The sequence below is a fragment of the Arachis stenosperma genome, chromosome 3 (assembly GCF_014773155.1).
Source record: "Arachis stenosperma cultivar V10309 chromosome 3, arast.V10309.gnm1.PFL2, whole genome shotgun sequence".
Classification (NCBI taxonomy): Eukaryota; Viridiplantae; Streptophyta; class Magnoliopsida; order Fabales; family Fabaceae; genus Arachis; species Arachis stenosperma.
In genome coordinates this window covers 27,048,914-27,069,442 of record NC_080379.1, presented here as the reverse complement: position 1 = coordinate 27,069,442, position 20,529 = coordinate 27,048,914, and the positions used below count along the sequence as shown (strand labels likewise).

Genomic DNA, 20,529 nt, shown 5'->3' with positions numbered 1-20,529 from the left:
AGCATATTCTTTGTGTTTGGCTTCAAAGAAGTTAGTCCTTAACTTATTAGGCATATATAATTCTGTACTTTTGATAAACACAACTCTCTTTGAAAAACTGTTGATGTTTGTCAAGTTAAAGAGCATATGAAAGTTATGTATCTATGTTAGTTTCATTATAATTTTTTTTCATTACTAATGTAATTACCATTATTTCTGCATGATATATGGAATCATCGATGGTACATTGAGGTTTTAATCCTTTGTGGGACTTGAAAGAAGAATATTGAACTTTAGACCAATGTTGGAAACGGTTAAATTTGAAGAACTAGACAGAGCATTATATAGGGTATTTGAAATTGAATTTAGGTTCTCTAAAGTCTAAAGTAAAGAAATTAGTAAAGTGATAAAATACAAAATAAGAGATTAATCAATATTGAATTTGTAACTCCTATTATATTAGCCTTTTTATCTTAATTTAAGAGTAATGAATCACTTATTTTTTTACTTTACCAACTCTTATTTTAGAAGATTTTGATCCTGAAGGTCAAGGTTTCAACTCTTCCAACATGTATACATGCATTTCACCTAGGGGATGCATTTATGTCATTTCAAGCATCACTAATGTCAGAATATATTAAAATCAATTAGCATTAATTATAATTATTTAGTATATCTGAATATTTATTATAAAATATTATGTCTTTATTATTACAATTCTCTTAGCACATATAAATACCCTTTTATATCTGGTAAAATAACTGATTTTTCATACTTTTCTTCCATGCCATTTTTTATCCTTCTCTTTTGTCAATGTTTTAATGTTTTTTCACCTCACTGATTAACTCATAAATTCACTACTTATTTATTCTCATGGAGAAACCATCTTTTTTCATCAGTTTCTGATAGATTGCCATCTTTTTACACTGTCACTTTTTCATTAGTTTTCCAGCAGTTCACCATCTTTTCAGCAGTTTTTCGGCAGTTGGCCACTCTTCCGGCAGTTTCGTCTGTGTTTTTTTGTAGCAGTTTCGTCTGCATTTCTTTGTGACAGTTTCGTTTGTGCTTCTTTCAGACAGCGGCAGTTTCGTCTGCACTTCTTTCAGACAGCGACAGTTTCATCTACATTCCGTCTGTACCCGTTCTATTATTTTATGCATTTTTTATTTCGTTGTTTTAAATAAGTTTCAAACTCAAGTTATCATTTGAGTTTGAGGGAATATGTCAAAATATATCAAGATCAATTAGCATTCATTAGAATTATTTAGTATATCTGAATATTTATTATAGAATATTATGTTTTTATTATTACAATTCTCTTAACACCTATAAATACCCTTTTATATTGTATCATTCTAGACAACTTGAATACAACTCAATAATACATAAATTCTTTCTCGAATTTAGTCTCTTGTTTCTTACCACTAATAATATCATAATTATCTTCGTAGCAAAGAAAATATCACTAAAATTTAACAAATATATTATGCTTAATATGTGGTTATTATTGTAACACTATTTACTGTCTTTAGAAACTAAGCAACTTTAATTAATGCTTTGGCTTTGGTTTTTGGTTGCCTTAAGTTGTATAGTAACAACTAACAAGAATGAGAAGGATAATTGAGAAGGTAAAGGAAACGGAGATGACAAGGAAATAGTGCATACTCGAATATGGCAACAACACTCTTTGTATAAAGGTACCTACGTTAAAGGTAACTGCCCCAATGGCACAGGACATCGGTGCCCGTTATCTAATTTCGTGGATAATCACAAAAAGAAAAAAGTGGTTTGTTTTATAGAGAGATATTCCTGCCCCAAAACACGTGGAGATGGCTTCATAGATAAAATAAGTAAAAACCAAGGAACACTTTCTAGTCAAATGGGAAAAGATGGAATCAGCAGATGTTGAATCCAAATATCCCAATTGTTCTTTCTTTTGGGGCATAGAAATTAAAAGATTCCCAGCCATGTGTAACAAGATTTTTACTACGCCAGATGAAAATTGAGGGGAAAAGATCGCAACAATGTAAGTTTTGATTAATTTGATAAGAACAACCGGAGGTAGCACATTTTTTTTGGCTCAAGAGAGCAAGAAAGAAGGATAAGCTGTAGTATGGAACCAAACAAAATTCAGGCTTTGACAAGATAATTTTTTCAAAAAAAGAATTGGCATTTTATTTCTTCAGAAGTTATATGAGCATTGTTTTTATAAGTGGTAAACAATTAATATATTTGATTTAATTTTTTACAAGAACATTTAGGTAATTATATAAGAAATATATACAATTTTTTTTTAAAATAATCTCCACCCCACTTTTTTTTTTTCATTTTTTCCTTTTGAACTTTTTTGCCATTTGTGTAAAGAAAATCACTAAACAAATTCACCTAACATAAAATTATTAAATTTAAAAAACAAAAAATCTCATATATCTAAATAAATTTATAAATAATCATATTAAAATAAAACATGACATATTGCATAACACAACAAACAGGGGCGGAGCTAGGTGGTAGTAGGAAAGGGGGCGATGTCCCCCTAATTTTAATTTTTTACATATAAATTATATATAAATTTCAGTTTAATCCGTCTCCTTTAAAATTTTATTTTAGTGTTAATTTATTGTATAAATATTTTTTGTTTTCATCTAATATTTTATCTAGTTTCGTCTCTGACAACGAAACAAAAAAATATATAATTTGTCATCTACCTTCGTAGATCATATATATTTTATTCAAAAATAAAACAATCCAATCTTTCACAAGATGTTATTTTCTTTTTTCAAAATTTATTTTGTCAAAAATAAATATTTTGGGTTAGCAACTTTTTGTTGGTACAAGCAATTTTTTTTGAGTGGTTAAATTTTTAGATTTGAATTCTCTAAAGTTTGAATTCCATTTTAGAGAGTAAAGTGTAATTTCTCAACATTAATTTCATAAGTAGGACCAAAAATAAATATGAAAGAAAAATTATTCAAAAATAAAAAATTATATTTTATTTTTTAAAGTGAAATTTAAACTTTAGATGATTCAAATCTTAAATTTTTAATAGATTTGACCATCGTTCACAGATTTTTATACAGGTTCAAACTTAATACTTTAACAGCAAACTGAATCAGACAAATCATTGATTTATCAAATTTTCGGCTGAATCGGACGGTCCGATCGGATTCGGATAACAATGGTAAAATAGTAATTTTGTAAAAATGACGTTGACTTAGGGAGTAAAACGTAAGGACAAAGATGCACACGTGTACGGACATCTTAATGCCTCAAGAAGCTGAATGCCTACTGTGCACGTTTTCTCTTCGTTCATCCTCGTATCGTATTACATTACTAACCGCCGCAAAAGGTCACAAAACTCCTTTTATAACTTTATCCAAGCTTTTCTTTCTCCTAACCCTTTTCGTGTTACAATTGCACTTCTTATCTTTTCTTCCTCCCTTTAAATAGCAATTCAATTGGCTGAGCATGTTGATTGATGCTCTCTTAATTCTCTGCTTCTACGAACAGGTAAGCTCTGACATCTCTCTCTATATTAATTTGTAGTACTTTTTTTTATCATAAAAATCTCATTCCTTTGTTGATTTTCTATTTTTTCTTATTATAATTTGGTGTTTTTGTTTGTTTATTTTGTGTTACTTCTTATTTTAGATGTCCCTAATCCAATTTCTTCTATTTTTTGCTGATGTTTGGTGTACGAAAAAGATGAAAAAATTGTGTGGCTTAAATTATCCGAAGGGTTTGATATGGGGTTCAAGGTTGCAGGTTTGTTAGTTAGAGACTAGTAGTTTTGTTGGTAGGTAAGAAAGTGGGGCAGTGGGAAGTTGGAGCTTTTAAGTTTGGCATTATTAGACAAAGACTTTGTTTAATTGAATTTCCATTAATGCTCTTGTTTAATTGATTTTCTTTTTTTTTTTTTTCCAATCCATTTTATGTATTTGTTATAACACTCTTTAATCAAGATACTTTCATGACTCCGTTTGATACTTTGTTTCTGATTTCTTGCAGACAATCAGGTAGAAGTAGAACCACCATCAGACAGTGTCTGGACTTAGTAATATTCTAGAAAGGATATAGGATATACTATGATCACTATGGATGTGAAAGGCATAACTTGGGTGGGAAATATATACAAGAAATTTGAGAATATGTGCCTGGAAGCTGAAGATATAATCTGCGAGGTATGGCTCCCTTTTCGAATAATCTTGACCTATGTTAAACATATTGATTGTTTTAAATGGAAGGATAACTTAGATTACCCTAATAAGTGCACATGTCTTTGCTTCAACATGTATCATAATACGATTTGTTTTCGCACTGCAGTGCATTGCTTGGAATTAGGTTCACTCAATTCTAATATGGGGGGGTCAAAATAGTCATAATTTTGAAGGGGAAAGAAAAACTACAGCTTTGTTTTTCAAAATAGAATGCCTTTTTTTTTTTTGTAAAAAGGAAAATTTACTTAAAAACGAACCTTAGAAAATTTGCAAAGGAAAAAGTTTCAGAAATATTCATTATCTTCATTTCAAAGGCTCACACACATTTCTGAATGTTTAATGCAACTGTGTTCTAATTTTTTTTCCTGTTTTCTATTGGTGGTGATTTATGACAAGCTTGTGGTCTCTATCTGTTAACAGTAGTTGGTTTAACTGTTCTAAACACTGATGGCTCCAACTCTTGCATTGATTGGCAATTATAATGTCTGTTATATCTCTTATTTCTGTTTTTTCATTGAGAAATAGGATGCAGTTAAATATATAGAGAATCAGATGCAGACTGTTGGCACGAATGTTAAAAAGTTATATTCAGATGTTATGCGAGATTTCATTCCTCCATGTTCCTATGATTTGGATGAAAAAGTAGCCTCTGGACCTGTAGATCCATACATTGATGCTTGGTTATTTGAAAGGCCATTTCAAAGTTTGAAGGAAAAACCTATGAAGGAAGATTTCAAACACAAGAAATATGATTCAGGAATTCATCATGATAGCAATAATGATACCATTCGTGCTGCATCTGATGATGGAACTTGTCTTTCTGATGCTATGTTCATATCATCTTCTAGAAGTTCGGTCAGAAGAAGAAACTTCATTTCACATTCAAGACATTATGTTGAGACCACGAATATCAAATCGAATATTCGTATCGATGGAAATCAAGAAATTAAAAGAGTTGTTGCATCCAAGAAATTCGATAAAACCACACTGGCAGAAACAAATGCATGCAGGGCAACCCAATCTTGCGAGACCTCGAATGAAGATATAAGTCCTGCAGTTGGTGATTCAAAGCCGCCTTCATCTGAAGTTACAAGGTGTTCCTCCAAAGCAGACTCTTGTATTGAAATTGAAAATGCTAGTTCTGAACAATCCCCCAATGTTCCGGAATTCACCAAATCAGGTGAGCTTATGAGAATCACTTTGTTATAGGTTCAGAATTTCCCTTGTCATTTTTGTTTTTTCACTTTCGGCTTCAGCTCTGATGGACTTTCTTGATAACTATATTGTTTCACTTGTAGGGTTCTCTTCCGACAGAACAATACAGGCTGATGATTGTTCTTCCAGCATGGTAGTGATATCTCATCCAGGTATTAATTCATATCGTTATGAAATATGAAGTAGTTGGCTTAAATACTCACTGTATGTATGTATGTATGTATGTATGTATGTATAGTTTCGACTTTCTGACATCTCACTTCAATGTTAATGGCGCCCAAACAAGCACTTCATCTTCAAGCCAGTATCACTTTATATCTTGGTTTCTTTTAAGTATTTGATTTATCCCTTTTATGGGTGCTAGAGAGGCGTCGAGATGAAAAGCTACAACCAGTATATTTATGGTTTATAATTATATAAGATAGCAAGCAAACTTTTGTGGATGAGAATGGAAATGAGAGACTCCTACCTCTTTATGGGATTCGTTCGAGTCAGGACGGGTTAGTAAGGTTTTTGGTAATAGTACCTGTGTGCTAGGGGAACCACTGGGATCCCAATAATAAAAGTATGCTGATCTTTCACAGTCACTTAGTTTGGTCGAGACATCGACTTGCTTCCCTTTTTGCACTATAAACCAATCATATGATTTTCTTGATTTCCCTAGTGACTTCAATTTTGTGTTACTTTTACAAGTGGGTTGTGTGTAATAACGTTACACAGGTTTGTTAGTGCAACCTCTGCCACTATTTTAGGTTTGTTTGTGTCTTCACTATGCAACTCAACCCAGAACTTGTACTCATTTATGACCTCAAAATTTCTCATAACACATATATATGATAAGTTTTTATTTTTGGTTGTAATCAAAATTGCATGGAGAATCAAGATTCGTTTAATCTGTCATAGGTTTATATTTGTTCTCAAGTTCGTAGCGATGAGACTCTTCACCTAATCCTTCATCCCTGGCACCTATTAGCGAATCGTTATTAATTCAATTTCATATTTTTCTTGTGTATGGTAACTCATCATTTTAAAATTCCAAATACATGAATTTCTGAATTAACAACACTTGATGAAGGGCACAAAACCATGCAACAAGATCATCTAAACCTCGAGGAAACTTGTGTTATGGTGACCGGAGACGAACTTAAATTAATTCCCAAGGTAGGCGATAGTTCGAAGACTAACAAGGTACACATTCTCGTCCCGAAAATTCATCCTCTATTCAATACATTACATACACAATCATGTCTAATCGAAATACTCTTCCTTTTAAAAGAAATCGAGGCGGCGAGTCTTTTCGCTGGCGAAGAAGTCTGCAAGAAAGCAAGAATATGAAGAGCTTGCAGCATGGCATGGGAACGGTGAAAAACTAAATGGAGATTGTGTGGAGAAATTAGATCCACTTCCTAGCATTTCTGAACCTGAGTGGGAGCTTCTCTAGTTTTCAACCTTTCATAATTGAAAACCCCTCCTTATAGGTTGAGATTTCATTGTGGAATTCCAAGAATCGAATGCTAGTAATATTTGAATTCATGATATATATGTCATCACTAGTTTCTTCTTATCACCCAAACTTTCTTCCTTCTTTTATCTGTTTCATGCTCACAGAAAATAGGAAGGGAAAGAACCTAAAAACATTGTATAGCCACTAAATTGTAAATATTGAATGTATCTTATTTCCATATTCTCCACCAATTGTTGTTGTAATTTGCATGCCTTTTCTTACTCATACTATTGTCCTTGAATGTTCATTGAATTAGTAAGCATCAATACTTATTTTTATCGATATTTTCTCTAAATAATATAATAATGTTATTTCTATTTTTTCTTCCTCGGATTAAGTTGGGTATAAAAAAATTTAAAAAATAACAACTCATGTGGCATTAGGGAAACATCAAAATAGGCAAGGCATATTTGGCAGTACGCCACCACAAGGTTTAACTTGGATTAAAATAACTAGATGTTTCGTTTGGATAAAATAAAGCAACTTAGACGATCTATGGCGGAACATGACTTAAAATTTGGGGGAAGGCGGTAAAAATGGATGTTGTAATTTTCATAAAATAGGTTTAGATTTATTAATTTAGAGGTTTTGTAGTCTTACTAAATTTATAAAAAGTCTCTAAAAATTTATAATTAAGTCTTTATATGTTATAAAAAAATTTAATTATGCCCTTATTATTAAAAGAAGTAAACAAAAAAAAAAGAATATTCCTAACATATACTTGTAAGAATTAAATTGAGAATATAAATAATAAGAACTTAATTGCAAAATTAGATTTTATTGTATATATCAAAGTTGTTTTTTAGAAAAAAAAAATAAAGAAAACTCTAATTATTTATTCTTTGTACTTATAAAAAGTATAATGGAAGACAATTATTTTTTAAAACAAAAATTTTGGAAACAAATGCTTTATAATTATTTTACATGTATTTACGTATGAAGTATCGGTTAATAATTCTAATTTATCTTTCTAACTATTCTTAGAATTCCAAAATTGTAAGAATATATATATAATTTTTTATCATTAGAAATTCGGAGAATAATTAAAAGGATATAAATATATCAATGAACTAAATAAAGATAATGCATTCAATTTTCTTAAAAATGATAAAATTTAACATATTATCTTTTAGTATATTATTCATTCAACGATAAGAAATTTTTTTATTAAGTTCCTAAGAGCATATCTAAGAATTACTCTATTTCTTTTAACATTTATGTAATTACAAAGACTTACTTACAAACTTTTATAAAGTGTGAAAACTTAATTATAAATTTTTAATGTATAGTAACTTATTTACAAATTTAATAAAATTATGGAAACTTCTAGATTAATTAACCTATTACAAAATTACTAAACTGATAGAAACTTGTAGATTTATTAAACCTCTATTTGATTAAGTATAAATTAGCAATTACACAAGAGTAGCTTTAACGAATTATCATTCGAACAAAATCCACTTTATTGAACTCAGTTTGAAGAAAATGTCTCCCAAAATTTTGCCTAAAATCAGCTCTCTACAGTTACATGCAATCTCCATAGAATCTTCATCCCATCCTCAAGACCCCTTCCTATACAACAAATCCAATATTTGATAATAAAAAGATGGCAAATTAAAATCCTTACTCCGGCAAATTATGCAAAGGAACTTGCAGATATTGTATGCTCTCACTTCCATCATTAACATAACTGTGAACTCATCAAGCTTTAATACGGATTGTAAATGCACCTGAAGAATTATTTAGAAAAAGCATACCGATTATTCAGAAACAAACATTAAATATTACTTCCTTACTTTCACATTGAGCAAAGATAAATGCTTTGAAACTACATCTTTGAGAGAAACAAAAGAAATAAACAAAACATGCGTTGCTAACAATGGCAGATTGGCAGTGACAGGCTGACAGCACGAAATACTCCACACAAAAATTATAAATAAATTTATCCAATAATGTTAATATCTCTGATTAAGTACACCTACAATAGTTGTCTCATTTTCCGGGTCTAATGGACATAGTAACAACAAAGAACCTGCTAATCTTCATGCATTTTCAGATATAAACAAGCAAGGCAAGTTCAAATAAAACTCAATTTTTATGTCCATTGTCAATACACATGACATTGTGACAGATATTTGAAATGAGGAGATTACTTATTAAATTGTAAAATGTCCTTTGACATCTCTTCTTCTCTATGGATCTTTTTTTTTTCTAATGAATTTTCTTCCTTCTAACCCTTACATAGCCTGCACCTTTTTTAACCATATTCAAACAGATGAAGTGATTTCACAAAACAATCTTACCCCCTATGTCAGATAATCATTACTTGACTTACAAGGTGCTTGTGTGTGTGTGTGTGAGAGAGAGAGAGAGAGAGAGAGAGAGAGAAGTACGCACATGTTGGAAGGGTTAATATGTCTGCAGAAACGGCACAAAGAATTCCCAGGTTTGAAAGAAATCCCCTAAGGATGCCACATGGGAAATAAAGATGCATCTTCATTGCATATGTTGCCTTGTTTCCAGCTGTAGGAGATGTAATATCTTCGGGTGACTTACCACTATCAGCTAATGGATCAATTGACATTCGCGCAAGCCAGCAAAATTTATTATCTTGCAATACAAAGGTACCCTGCAACAAATCAAACGATAAACCATTCCAATCTAAATTGATATGACGAGTTGACTGCAAGTTATGAGTTTATCTGTGATGTTAACACACCCTATGGTTTGTCCTCAAGTTGTCTACATGCTTCTTAAAGAGCTCAAGCCAAAAATCCTTGCAAATGAACTTGATGGCTTCCAGATGGTCATTGAATCGTGGCCGCTCCATGGTGTACCTGATCAGAGTGTGTTAAGAACACACCCACATTTTTTCCAATTCATTAATATTTCAGGATTAACAACTGCAAAGAGACATTGTGTAGAATAGATATAGAAGAAGCACATTGAAGTGATTTTAAAGGCTTAATTTTGCATTTCATACTTATCATGGCACCATTTGTTTATGCATCTTCATTTGCAGGTTACCTCTTTGGTGAAGTGGTCCTACTTATGAAAAGCATAAACGGATTGATAACCCAACTTATGCTTCCAAAATTAAAAGTAAAACATTACTCTCTACAATATCTATGTTTCTTATAGTCATTTGAGATCTAAAGCACAGTTTTACCACACACTATATTTGTGCCTTTTGCAAATTGTGACCAACTTTTGCTTTGTTTTACCAAACAAAACAAACTATAACTTTTGAAGAACAGTTTTAAAAAGATGAAAGAGCTCAACAACTTTCTAAGAATCACAACAATACCAAACCCACTTGATAACAGATCTACAGGCACAAATTCTAGTACAGACAAACAATAGTTTTAAGGTAGGGAAATCGAAACCATGGAACTGTTTTACCTTTCAGAGAGCTGGTGACCAACCTGGTATCCAATAGCCTCGATTCTGCGAGCAGCAAGATCATGCTTATTAGGGTAGAATCGGTTGCAATAGCACGAAACCACCTCTGTCAACAGGCTATCCAAACAACTCTCTGAAACTTCTCTCACCATTCTCAGTCTTTAACTTGCAGGAATGAAAGAACCAGAATCACTATGCACTCTCAATCTAATTGTGCTTTGCTTCCCTAATGGTGAATCTTGAACACAAAAGAGTATGGAAATGAATTGAGGTTGCAAATATATAACACTAACTGCTAATGTGCCAAGCACAATTAGAGAAATAAAGGTCAGATGAAGTAGAGAAAGAATTAAGTGACAATTGTTAGAATCATTCTTTCTAATCATCTAAAGCGCCAAGAATTAGGCACTTGAATCATTTATTAATAAAAAAAAACACAAATGTATAATGGTAATATAACTTTTCCATTATTGATGTATATGGTTTGGAACATGATCTGCTTTTCTGTTACATTTACATTCTGTGATTGAAAGAAGTTCTATGATTCATTTCTTTTCATACTAACATACAGTCTTTGCAATTTTTTTCCAGTTACAGTTATAATATAGACGAATCACGATGATGTTCACTAGGAATAGAAGCCATAACATAATTTAGAGTTTCTTTAAGCAATTACTTCTAAAAAAACATGATGAATATTGTGCCATTCAGATACAGTTTCTTTGTCCATTAATCCTCTTTTAAGAATTTATATATATTCTGTTTTAAACTGCATTAAATACCAAATACAAAATCTCCATCTTATTTCCAAATAAGAAATTAGCACTAACTTACTTGAACAAAAAAAAAGGGCCATGAATTGATTTGTCACACGATAAAAAATAAGCAGAACCGCAATCATAAGAGTGCAAGTTTAACAACCATTCTTTACTCGAAAGGAAGATTCCAATATATGCACAAGCAGAATATAAGAATAATCACAAAAGATGAATATCCAAAAGAGAATAAATAAAACAAGAAATCATGAATCAAATAATAGCGCAAGAGTGAGTGGGTGATTGATTTGTTTACGTACGAGAAAATGTGCGTCGAAAGAGTGCCTGAATTGCCGAAATGCCGGGGCCCAATTGGGCGAGAACGTGTCTTGTCTTCTCTCTGTGTGCAGTTACGTCGTCTTCTGGGTGTGCGCGCTTTGGGAACTATTTTTCTTGGCGTTGGAATTTGTTTTTAAATTTTGCTATTAAAATATCAAAATATTAGATTATTAGTTAAACCAATTGACCTTATACAAAATTGTATTATTTTTTTCGACTATAATTATTTTTTAATATTATTTTTATAAAAAAATAATTATTTTTTCAAATTTTAATAATTTAGTTAGTTTATATCTATTATATAATTATAAAAGTAAGTTGTGATTAATAAATTTTTTATTTTATAATTATTTAATAAAATTTATGGCTAAATAAAAATAAAAATATAGTTAATTTAACAATGAGCGAGTATAAAATGAAAATTAAAATAAATTATATAAATATAAATTATTTGAAAAGTTGTTATCTATATTATAAGGTAAAACTCACCGTGCAATTATCTTCATGTGAAGTTAATAGTTAAATATCGTTAGATGATTTAATATGCTCACATACTTGACTAAATTGTCATTGAATAATTTTTAATTATCAACTTTATATAAAGACAATTTTTTTTCCAAAATAAAATTGATTTCATTGAATGAAATGGGTGGTCCAAAAACGGATAGCACAACAAAAATAAAGGTGGAATGGTCCAACTTAAGTCATAATAGCCTAATTCAATAGAAAAAAAAAAAAAGAAACCAAAAGGTAAAGTAACTAGAAGGTGAAGGGGATCTTCAGGAAAGGGTAGTCAAGGAAGGTGTCGGTCTTCTTCCATGGCGTGGCGAGCCGCATCAACAATTTGAAGAGGATGGCATCTCTGTTTTTTGAATAGAGTCTCGTTTCCAGCCTTCCAAATCTGCCATAGTACGTTTGCTGCAAGCTCCTTCTTCTTCAGCGAATTGCTTCCAAACTTCAGATTTTTGTCAAGCTCACTCCACCAAATCCATGGTTCTTCAATTAAAGCTAGAACAGGTAGATTAGTGATTTGCCAAGCCTCAGTAGCGTCTGTGCATAATCAGAGGTAATGAGCAACAGTTTTAGGGGACTAGTTGCATCGCTGACATAATGGACTCACGGATGGAAGTCTTTCACTTAGCCGTTGTTGGACAGGTAGGCCTTTGTGCATAATTTTCCAGAGAAAATTTTTAATCTTGGGTTGGCATTTGATGCTCCAGATATCAGACCATAGTTGCTTATTTTGACACTGTTCTGGCAGGAACTCTACTGGGGGGTGGAAGAATTGAAACGCTAGCTGGTACCTAGACGCTACTAAAAAGCATCCATTTTTCTCCTTCAGCCAGGTAACGTCATCATCACCTTGTTAGATTTCAGTGTTTATGATAGCCTCTGTAATTCCTGATCTGAGTTCTTGTATTAATATCTGGTTTCATGTTCTGTTTGGTAAAATTAGGTCTGAAATTCATGTAGGATTGTGCTTTGAATTAGTTTCTGTATTAGGAGTAATAGACAGATAATCATGAATCCATAAATCTTCTCTTATTCTGATATCTAAACCGTTGCTTACCCTCCATAGGATACCTTTTTCCAGAACTTTTCTGCCCTCTACTACACTTCTCCATTTCCAAGATGGGTTGTTTTCAACTTCTGTGCTGAGAAAATTAGAGTCTTTAAAATATTTACTTTGGTACACCCTAAAGATTAGAGAGTTTGTTCTTGTAAGCAGTCTACAGCCTTGCTTGGCTAGCATTGCAAGGGTGAAAGCTTTAAGATCTTTGAAATTGAGACTCCCTTGACTCTTGGGCCTACAAGTAATCCGCTACCCAATCCTTTGTATTCTCCTTTTCGATCCTTTTTGGCCCCACCAAAACTGCAAGATGGCTCTTTGAATATCTTCTATTAATGTTTCCGAAAGTTTAAAGCAACTGAGAGTGTAAATAGGCATTGCTATGGCCATTGCCTTAATAAGAACCTCCCTTCCACTCGATGATAGTAGAGTCTGTTTCCAATGTTGCAGTTTCTGTAGCACTTTATCTTTGATGTAACTAAAGGTGGATTTTTTTTTACCTCTGCACTATAGTCGGTAAGCCCAAGTATCTATTCTGGTTACCCACGTGTGGAACATGTAGTAATTCAAATAACATATCTCAGGTTTGGGTGGATGTGTTCCTGCTAAAAAAGATTGAAGACTTGTCCAAGTTAACTGTTTGTCCACTAATCTCTTCATAGTTATGTAAGACCCAGAGTAAACTTTGGCAGTCTTGAACTGTAGCCTTACTAAACAAAATTAAATCATCTGCAAAAAATAAGTGGCTGACTTTAGGACATCTGCAATTAAGTCTCAATCCAAAAAATTCTAAGCTCTATTCTCCTCTGTGGAGCAGATGGGATAGACCCTCTGCACATAATAAAAAGAGATAGGGAAAAGAGGATCTCCTTGTCGCAATCCTCTACATGGTCTAAAATAACCATGAGGTGCACCGTCCACAGTAGCAAAGTAAGAAACCATAGTCACCAGTTCCTTAATCCAATCCACCCACTTTTTACAAAATTCCATTTTCTCCATCATGGCCAGACAAAAATCCATTCAACCCAGTCATACGCTTTGCTCATATCAAGTTTCAAAGCAAATTCATAATTTCCATATCTTTTGTTCTTCAGAGAGTGCATAAATTCACGGACTATCAAAACATTGTCACTAATAAGCTATAGTACTAAGGCTTATATGTCTAATCTGTTACAAAGAATTAGTATCATACACCTTAAGAATTAGGCATATATTGGTATGATTGAAAGCTTTTAGTACTTTATCTCCACCGAAAAAACTCTTAACTGCACAGACCATATCTCCTTTGATAGTCTCCCAAAAGTATTGAAAGAATTTAGCCGTGGAACCATCTTCACCCGGGGCTGAAAAAGGGTTAATTGAAAACACAGCTAATTTGACTTCTTTTTCTGAAATAGGCCTCACCAGAGTTCAGTTTATTGCTACTGATTATTTTCCTAGGCATTCCTTGTAACTCTTCAGTAGGATCTTTAGGAAAGCTGGTTGAGAAAAGTTTTTCAAAATACCTTTGAGCGATTTCAGCAATGCCCATCGCATTTGATGCCACCTCCCTATCCTCATCTCTAAGCTCTTTAATTTTGTTCCTTCTATTCCTAGTTTGAAACTTGGAGTGGAAGAACTTCGTATTTTTATGCCCCCCATTTCAACCATTGTACTCGGAAATTTTCTTTCCAATATCTTTTTCCTTGCTCAAAAGCTTCCTCAAGTTTAGCTTCCAAAATACAAATTGTTGCTCCATTTGCAAGCTGTCCCTTGTTTGTTTCATCTGATATCTTCTCCTTAAGGCTCATGATTTTTAAGTTTGAATTGGAATTAGAGATTCTTTGCCACTCCACTAGCTTGTGCCTGCAAAATTTTAACTTCCCAGCCAATTTAAACATTGCTGACCCCACTACCTCGTCCCTCCAAGCTTGCTTGATTAAATTGACAACCTCTTCATTCTCACACCATCGCTCTTGAAATCGAAATCTTCTTTTATATCTCCTTTCTCCCTTGTGTGAGCATAATAGCAATGCCTTATGGTCCGAGTCTAAGTCATCTAGATTTTTGACAAAGGTATCAGAAAATTCAGGCCTACATGCCATTGAAACAAGAGCTCTGTCTAGCCTTTTTTGTATAAAATTACCTCCAAACTGCCTATTATTCCAAGTAAATTTTTCTCCTTCAAACCCCATATCCACTGATAAACCCCATTTTCAGGGTTTATCTTGTGCTTAATTTAGTAAATTTTATTCATTATTCTCACACTTATGCATATAATTCGCATGTTTTACATTTTCCTTCCTAATTTTGTACTATGATTGAAAACATACTTTTTTGGCCTTAATTTTGCTAATTTTAATCCTCTCTTATTACCATTCGATGCCGTGATATGTTTGTTGAGTATTTTCAGGGTTTATAGGGCAAGAATGGCTTAGAGGATGGAAAAGAAGTATGCAAAAGTGGAAGGAACAGAAGAAAATGGAGTTTTGAGAAGCTAGCAGCGACGCGTACGTGGTGCACGAAATTGCAATCACACTTTTGCAATTCCGCATAACTAACCAGCAAGTGCACTGGGTCGTCCAAGTAATACCTTACGTGAGTAAGGGTCGATCCCACGGAGATTGTCGGTTTGAAGCAAGCTATGGTTATCTTGTAACTCTTAGTCAGGATATCAGAAATTATAAGGATTGATTGTGAAAAGCAAAAGAACATGAAATAAGTACTTGTTTTGCAGTAATGGAGAATAGGTTGAGGTTTTGGAGATGCTCCATCTTCTGAATCTCTGCTTTCCTACTGTCTTCTTCATCAAACACGCAAGGCTCCTTCCATGGCAAGCTGTATGTAGGGTTTCACCGTTGTCAATGGCTACCTCCCATCCTCTCAGTGAAAATGTTCAACGCACCCTGTCACGGCACGGCTATCCATCTGTCGGTTCTCAATCAGGCCGGAATAGAATCCAGTGATTCTTTTGCGTCTGTCACTAACGCCCCGCCCTCAGGAGTTTGAAGCTCGTCACAGTCATTCAATCATTGAATCCTACTCAGAATACCACAGACAAGGTTTAGACCTTCCGGATTCTCTTGAATGCCGCCATCAATTCTAGCTTATACCACGAAGATTCTGATTAAAGAATCCAAGAGATATCTACTCAATCTAAAGTAGAACGGAGGTGGTTGTCAGGCACGCGTTCATAGTTGAGAATATGATGAGTGTCACGGGTCATCACGTTCATCCGGGTTAAGAGCAAGTGATATCTTAGAACGGAAGCAAGCATGATTGAATAAGAAACAGTAGTAATTGCATTAATCCATCAAGAAACAGCAGAGCTCCTCACCCCCAACCATGGGGTTTAGAGACTCATGCTGTAAGAAGTACACAAAGAAACATGTAAAGTGTCATGAGGTACAGATACAATGTCAAAAGATCCTATTAATAGTGAACTAGTAACCTAGGGTATACAGGAATGAGTAAATGACGTAAAAATCCACTTCTGGGTCCACTTAGTGTGTGCTTGGGCTGAGCATTGAAGCTTTCATGTGTAGAGACCTTTTCTGGAGTTAAACGCCAGCTTTCATGCCAGTTTGGGCGTTTAACTCCAATTTTTGTGCCAGTTCCAGCGTTAAACGCTGGAAATTCTGAGGCTGATTTGCAACGCCGGTTTGGGCCATCAAACCTCGGACAAAGTATGGACTATTATACATTGCTGGAAAGCCCAGAATGTCTACTTTCCAACGCCGTTGAGAGCGCGCCAATTGGGCTTCTGTAGCTCCAGAAAATCCACTTCGAGTGCAAGGAGGTCAAAATCCAATAGCATCTGCAGTCCTTTTCAGCCTCTAAATCAGATTTTTGCTCAGATCCCTCAATTTCAGCCAGAAAATACCTGAAATCACAGAAAAACACACAAACTCATAGTAAAGTCCAGAAAAGTGAATTTTAACTAAAAACTAATAAAAATATACTAAAAACTAACTAAATCATACTAAAAACATACTAAAAACAATGCCAAAAAGCGTATAAATTATCCGCTCATCACAACACCAAACTTAAATTGTTGCTTGTCCCCAAGCAACTGAAAATCAAAATAGAATAAAAAGAAGAGAATATACTATAGACTCCAAAATATCAAAGAAACATAGTTCCAATTAGATGAGCGGGACCAGTAGCTTTTTGCTTCCGAACAGTTTTGGCATCTCACTTTATCCTTTGAAGTTCAGAACGATTGGCATCTTTAGGAACTCAGAACTCAGATAATGTTATTGATTCTCCTAGTTAAGTATAGTGATTCTTGAACATAGCTAGTGTATGAGTCTTGGCTGTGGCCCAAAGTACTATGTCTTCCAGTATTACCACCGGATACATACATGCCACAGACACATAATTGGGTGAACCTTTTCAGATTGTGACCCAGCTTTGCTAGAGTCCCCAATTAGAGGTGTCCAGGGTTCTTAAGCACACTCTTTTTGCCTTGGTTCACAACTTTATTTCTTTCTTTTTCTTCTTTTTTTTTTCTTTTTTTTTTCTTTTTTTTTTCTTTTTTTTTTTGTATTCACTGCTTTTTTTAGCTTTAAGAATCAATCTGATGATTTTTTAGATCCTCAATAACAGTTCTCTTTTTCCCTCATTCTTTCAAGAGCCAACAATTTTAACATTCTCAAAACAACAAATTCAAAAGACATATGCACTGTTCAAGCATTCATTCAGAAAACAAAAAGTATTGTCACCACATCAAACTAATTCAACTAGTTTCAAGGATAAATTCGAAATCCTGTACTTCTTGTTCTTTTGTGATTAAAGCATTTTTCATTTAAGAGAGGTGATGGATTCATAGGACATTCATAGCTTTAAGACATGAATTCTAAATTTTATTAATTATGAATTAAGAACAAGACTCAAAAATAGATATAAGATGAGACAAAAAATAGAAAACAAAAATTTAAATAGGCTCCTAATGATAGAGGTTTTTCACAGAGTTAGGACTCAACAACCTTGATTTTGAGAAGTGGATGCTCCCTCAAATTGAGGGGAGAACTTTTGGCGTTTCAGTTCTTGAAGTTCACGCCCCTGCTTCTCTTGATAGTGACCTCAGAACGGTTGCTAGTGGGCAATATGGAACGCCCAATAAAGTCTAGCCAACCTCTTGCAATTGGTTTGAGGTCTCCCCTCTTGAGTTGGTTTGGGACACCCTTTGAATTGGTTATCCACTTAGTTCCAGGGAGGCATATGTCCTCTAGAACTTGATCCAACCCTTTATCTACTCTCACCATTCTCCTATTAAAGGATTCAGGATCATCTTGCAGTTGAGGCAATTTGAAGATTTCTCTTATTTTGTCCAGATGGAAGTACATAACTTTCCCTCTGACCATAGTTCTGTAAGTGTGGTAAGCGGTTCCAGTCATTCTCTGCTTATCTGTTAGCCACAGATTTGAGTAGAATTCATGAACCATATTCCTTCCAACCTTTATCTCAGGATTGGTTAGAACTTCCCATCCTCTGTTTTGGATTTGCTCTTGGATCCCCGAATATTCATCTTCTTTCAGATCAAATTTTACTTCCGGGATCACTGACCTCAGACCCATTATTTTGTGATAATGGTCTTCATGTTCTTTGGTTAAGAACTTCTCTTGATTCCAAAGATTCTTTGGATTATTCTCTTTCTTTCCTCTTAAATTGGTTTGTTTTCCCTTAGGAGCCATGATCTTGATGAATCTTGGCTTTAGTGATCACGGAAAAGCACACCAAACTTAGAGGTTTGCTTGTCCTCAAGCAAAAGAAAGGAAGGAGGAGAGAGAGGAGGAGAGCAAATTCGAATGGTGTGGGGGAATGGTGAGGCCGAACGTGTTTTTATAAGGGGGGGAAGGAGATTTCGAAAGAAATTGAAAGGAGATTTGAGAAGATATGGAGAGAATTTGAGAGAAGGGTAAGTTTTTGAACAAGATTTGGGATTGATTTGAGAGAGATTGGAAGAATGATTTTAATTTTTTTGAGGATTTGAAAGTGAATGATGAAAGGTTGAGATGGGTTCATGTGGAAAAGTATGGGTAAGAAAAGGAAAGTTTGAAAAAATTTGATTGGGAAAACAAAATCTTGGTCCCCCACCTTTCTGGCATTAAACGCCCAGAATGGCATCCATTCTGGCGTTTAACGCCCATTTGTTGCCCATTGTGGGCGTTTAACGCCCAGCCAGGTGCCCTGGCTGGCGTTAAACGCCAGAATTCCCTTTATCACTGGGCGTTTTGCTAAACGCTCAGGATGCTGCACACCTGGCGTTAAACGCCCAGAATGGTGCCCATTCTGGCGTTTAACGCCCAAAATGGCACCTTTACTGGCGTTAAACGCCCAGAATGGTGCCCATTCTGGCGTTTAACGCCCAAAATGCCCCTTACTGGCGTTTTTTCGCCAGTAAGCTCTTTTTCTCTGCTTTTTGCGCTGAATCCTTCTGTAACTCTGTGAATTCCTTCGTTTTTGATACTTGCCTTTGTAAAAACAAAACATATAACCTGCTAATGACTGGGTTGCCTCCCAGCAAGCGCTTCTTTACTGTCTTTAGCTGGACCTTTACTGAGAATCACTCAAGTCTCAGTGTTGAGCATTCCTGCTCAAAATTGCCTTCAAGATAATGCTTGATTCTTTGCCCATTAACAATGAACTTTTTGTCAGAATCAATATCCTGAAGTTCAACATATCCATATGGTGACACTCCTGTAATCACATACGGACCCCTCCACCGGGATTTAAGTTTTCCTGGAAACAATCTGAGCCTAGAGTTGAAGAGCAGAACTTTTTGTCCTGGCTCAAAGACTCTGGTTGACAACTTCTTGTCATGCCACTTCTTTGCCTTTTCCTTATAAATTTTTGCATTTTCAAAGGCATTGAGTCTGAACTCCTCTAGCTCATTTAACTGGAGCAATCTTTTTTCACCAGCTAACTGAGCATCCATATTTAGGAATCTGGTTGCCCAGTAGGCTTTATGTTCTAGTTTCACGGGCAGATGACAGGCCTTCCCATACACCAGTTGGTATGGAGAGGTTCCTATAGGAGTCTTGAATGCTGTTCTATATGCCCACAGAGCATCATCCAAACTCTTTGCCCAATCCTTTCTTCGGGCTATCACAGTCTGTTCTAGGATTCTTTTTAGTTCTCTGTTAGAGACTTCAGCTTGCCCATTTGTCTGTGGATGATACGGAATTGCCACTTTGTGGCTAATTCCATATCTGACCAAAGCAGAGTATAGCTGTCTATTGCAGAAATGAGTGCCCCCGTCACTGATTAGTACTCTGGGAACACCAAACCTGCTGAAGATGTATTTCTGGAGGAATTTCAGCACGGTCTTGGTATCATTAGTGGGTGTAGCAATTGCTTCTACCCACTTAGATACATAGTCCACTGCCACCAGAATGTAAGTGTTTGAGTATGATGGTGGGAATGGACCCATGAAGTCAATTCCCCATACATCAAACAATTCTATCTCTAATATCCCTTGTTGAGGCATAGCATATCCGTGAGGCAAGTTACCAGCTCTTTGGCAACTGTCACAGTTACGCACAAACTCTCGGGAATCTTTATAGA

At 34.4% G+C, this 20,529-nt stretch overlaps 2 protein-coding genes across 2 annotated transcripts; one reads left to right on the top strand and one right to left on the bottom strand.

Annotated features, from left to right (window-relative positions):
* The first annotated feature begins 3,274 nt into the window (after positions 1–3,274).
* Positions 3,275–7,095, top strand: LOC130970474 (uncharacterized). The gene is made up of 6 exons (XM_057896568.1): positions 3,275–3,489; positions 3,988–4,160; positions 4,722–5,376; positions 5,495–5,563; positions 6,487–6,599; positions 6,688–7,095. The coding sequence occupies exons 2-6, from the start codon at positions 4,065–4,067 to the stop codon at positions 6,850–6,852; spliced, it is 1,098 nt and encodes a 365-aa protein (XP_057752551.1). The 5' UTR covers positions 3,275–3,489; positions 3,988–4,064; the 3' UTR covers positions 6,853–7,095.
* A 1,521-nt stretch (positions 7,096–8,616) lies between these two features.
* LOC130966572 (uncharacterized) lies at positions 8,617–11,461 on the bottom strand. The gene is made up of 5 exons (XM_057891387.1): positions 11,393–11,461; positions 10,318–10,555; positions 9,635–9,752; positions 9,313–9,544; positions 8,617–8,645 (listed from the first exon to the last, which is right to left on the bottom strand). The coding sequence occupies exons 2-5, from the start codon at positions 10,467–10,469 to the stop codon at positions 8,617–8,619; spliced, it is 531 nt and encodes a 176-aa protein (XP_057747370.1). The 5' UTR covers positions 10,470–10,555; positions 11,393–11,461.
* Positions 11,462–20,529: the final 9,068 nt, after the last annotated feature.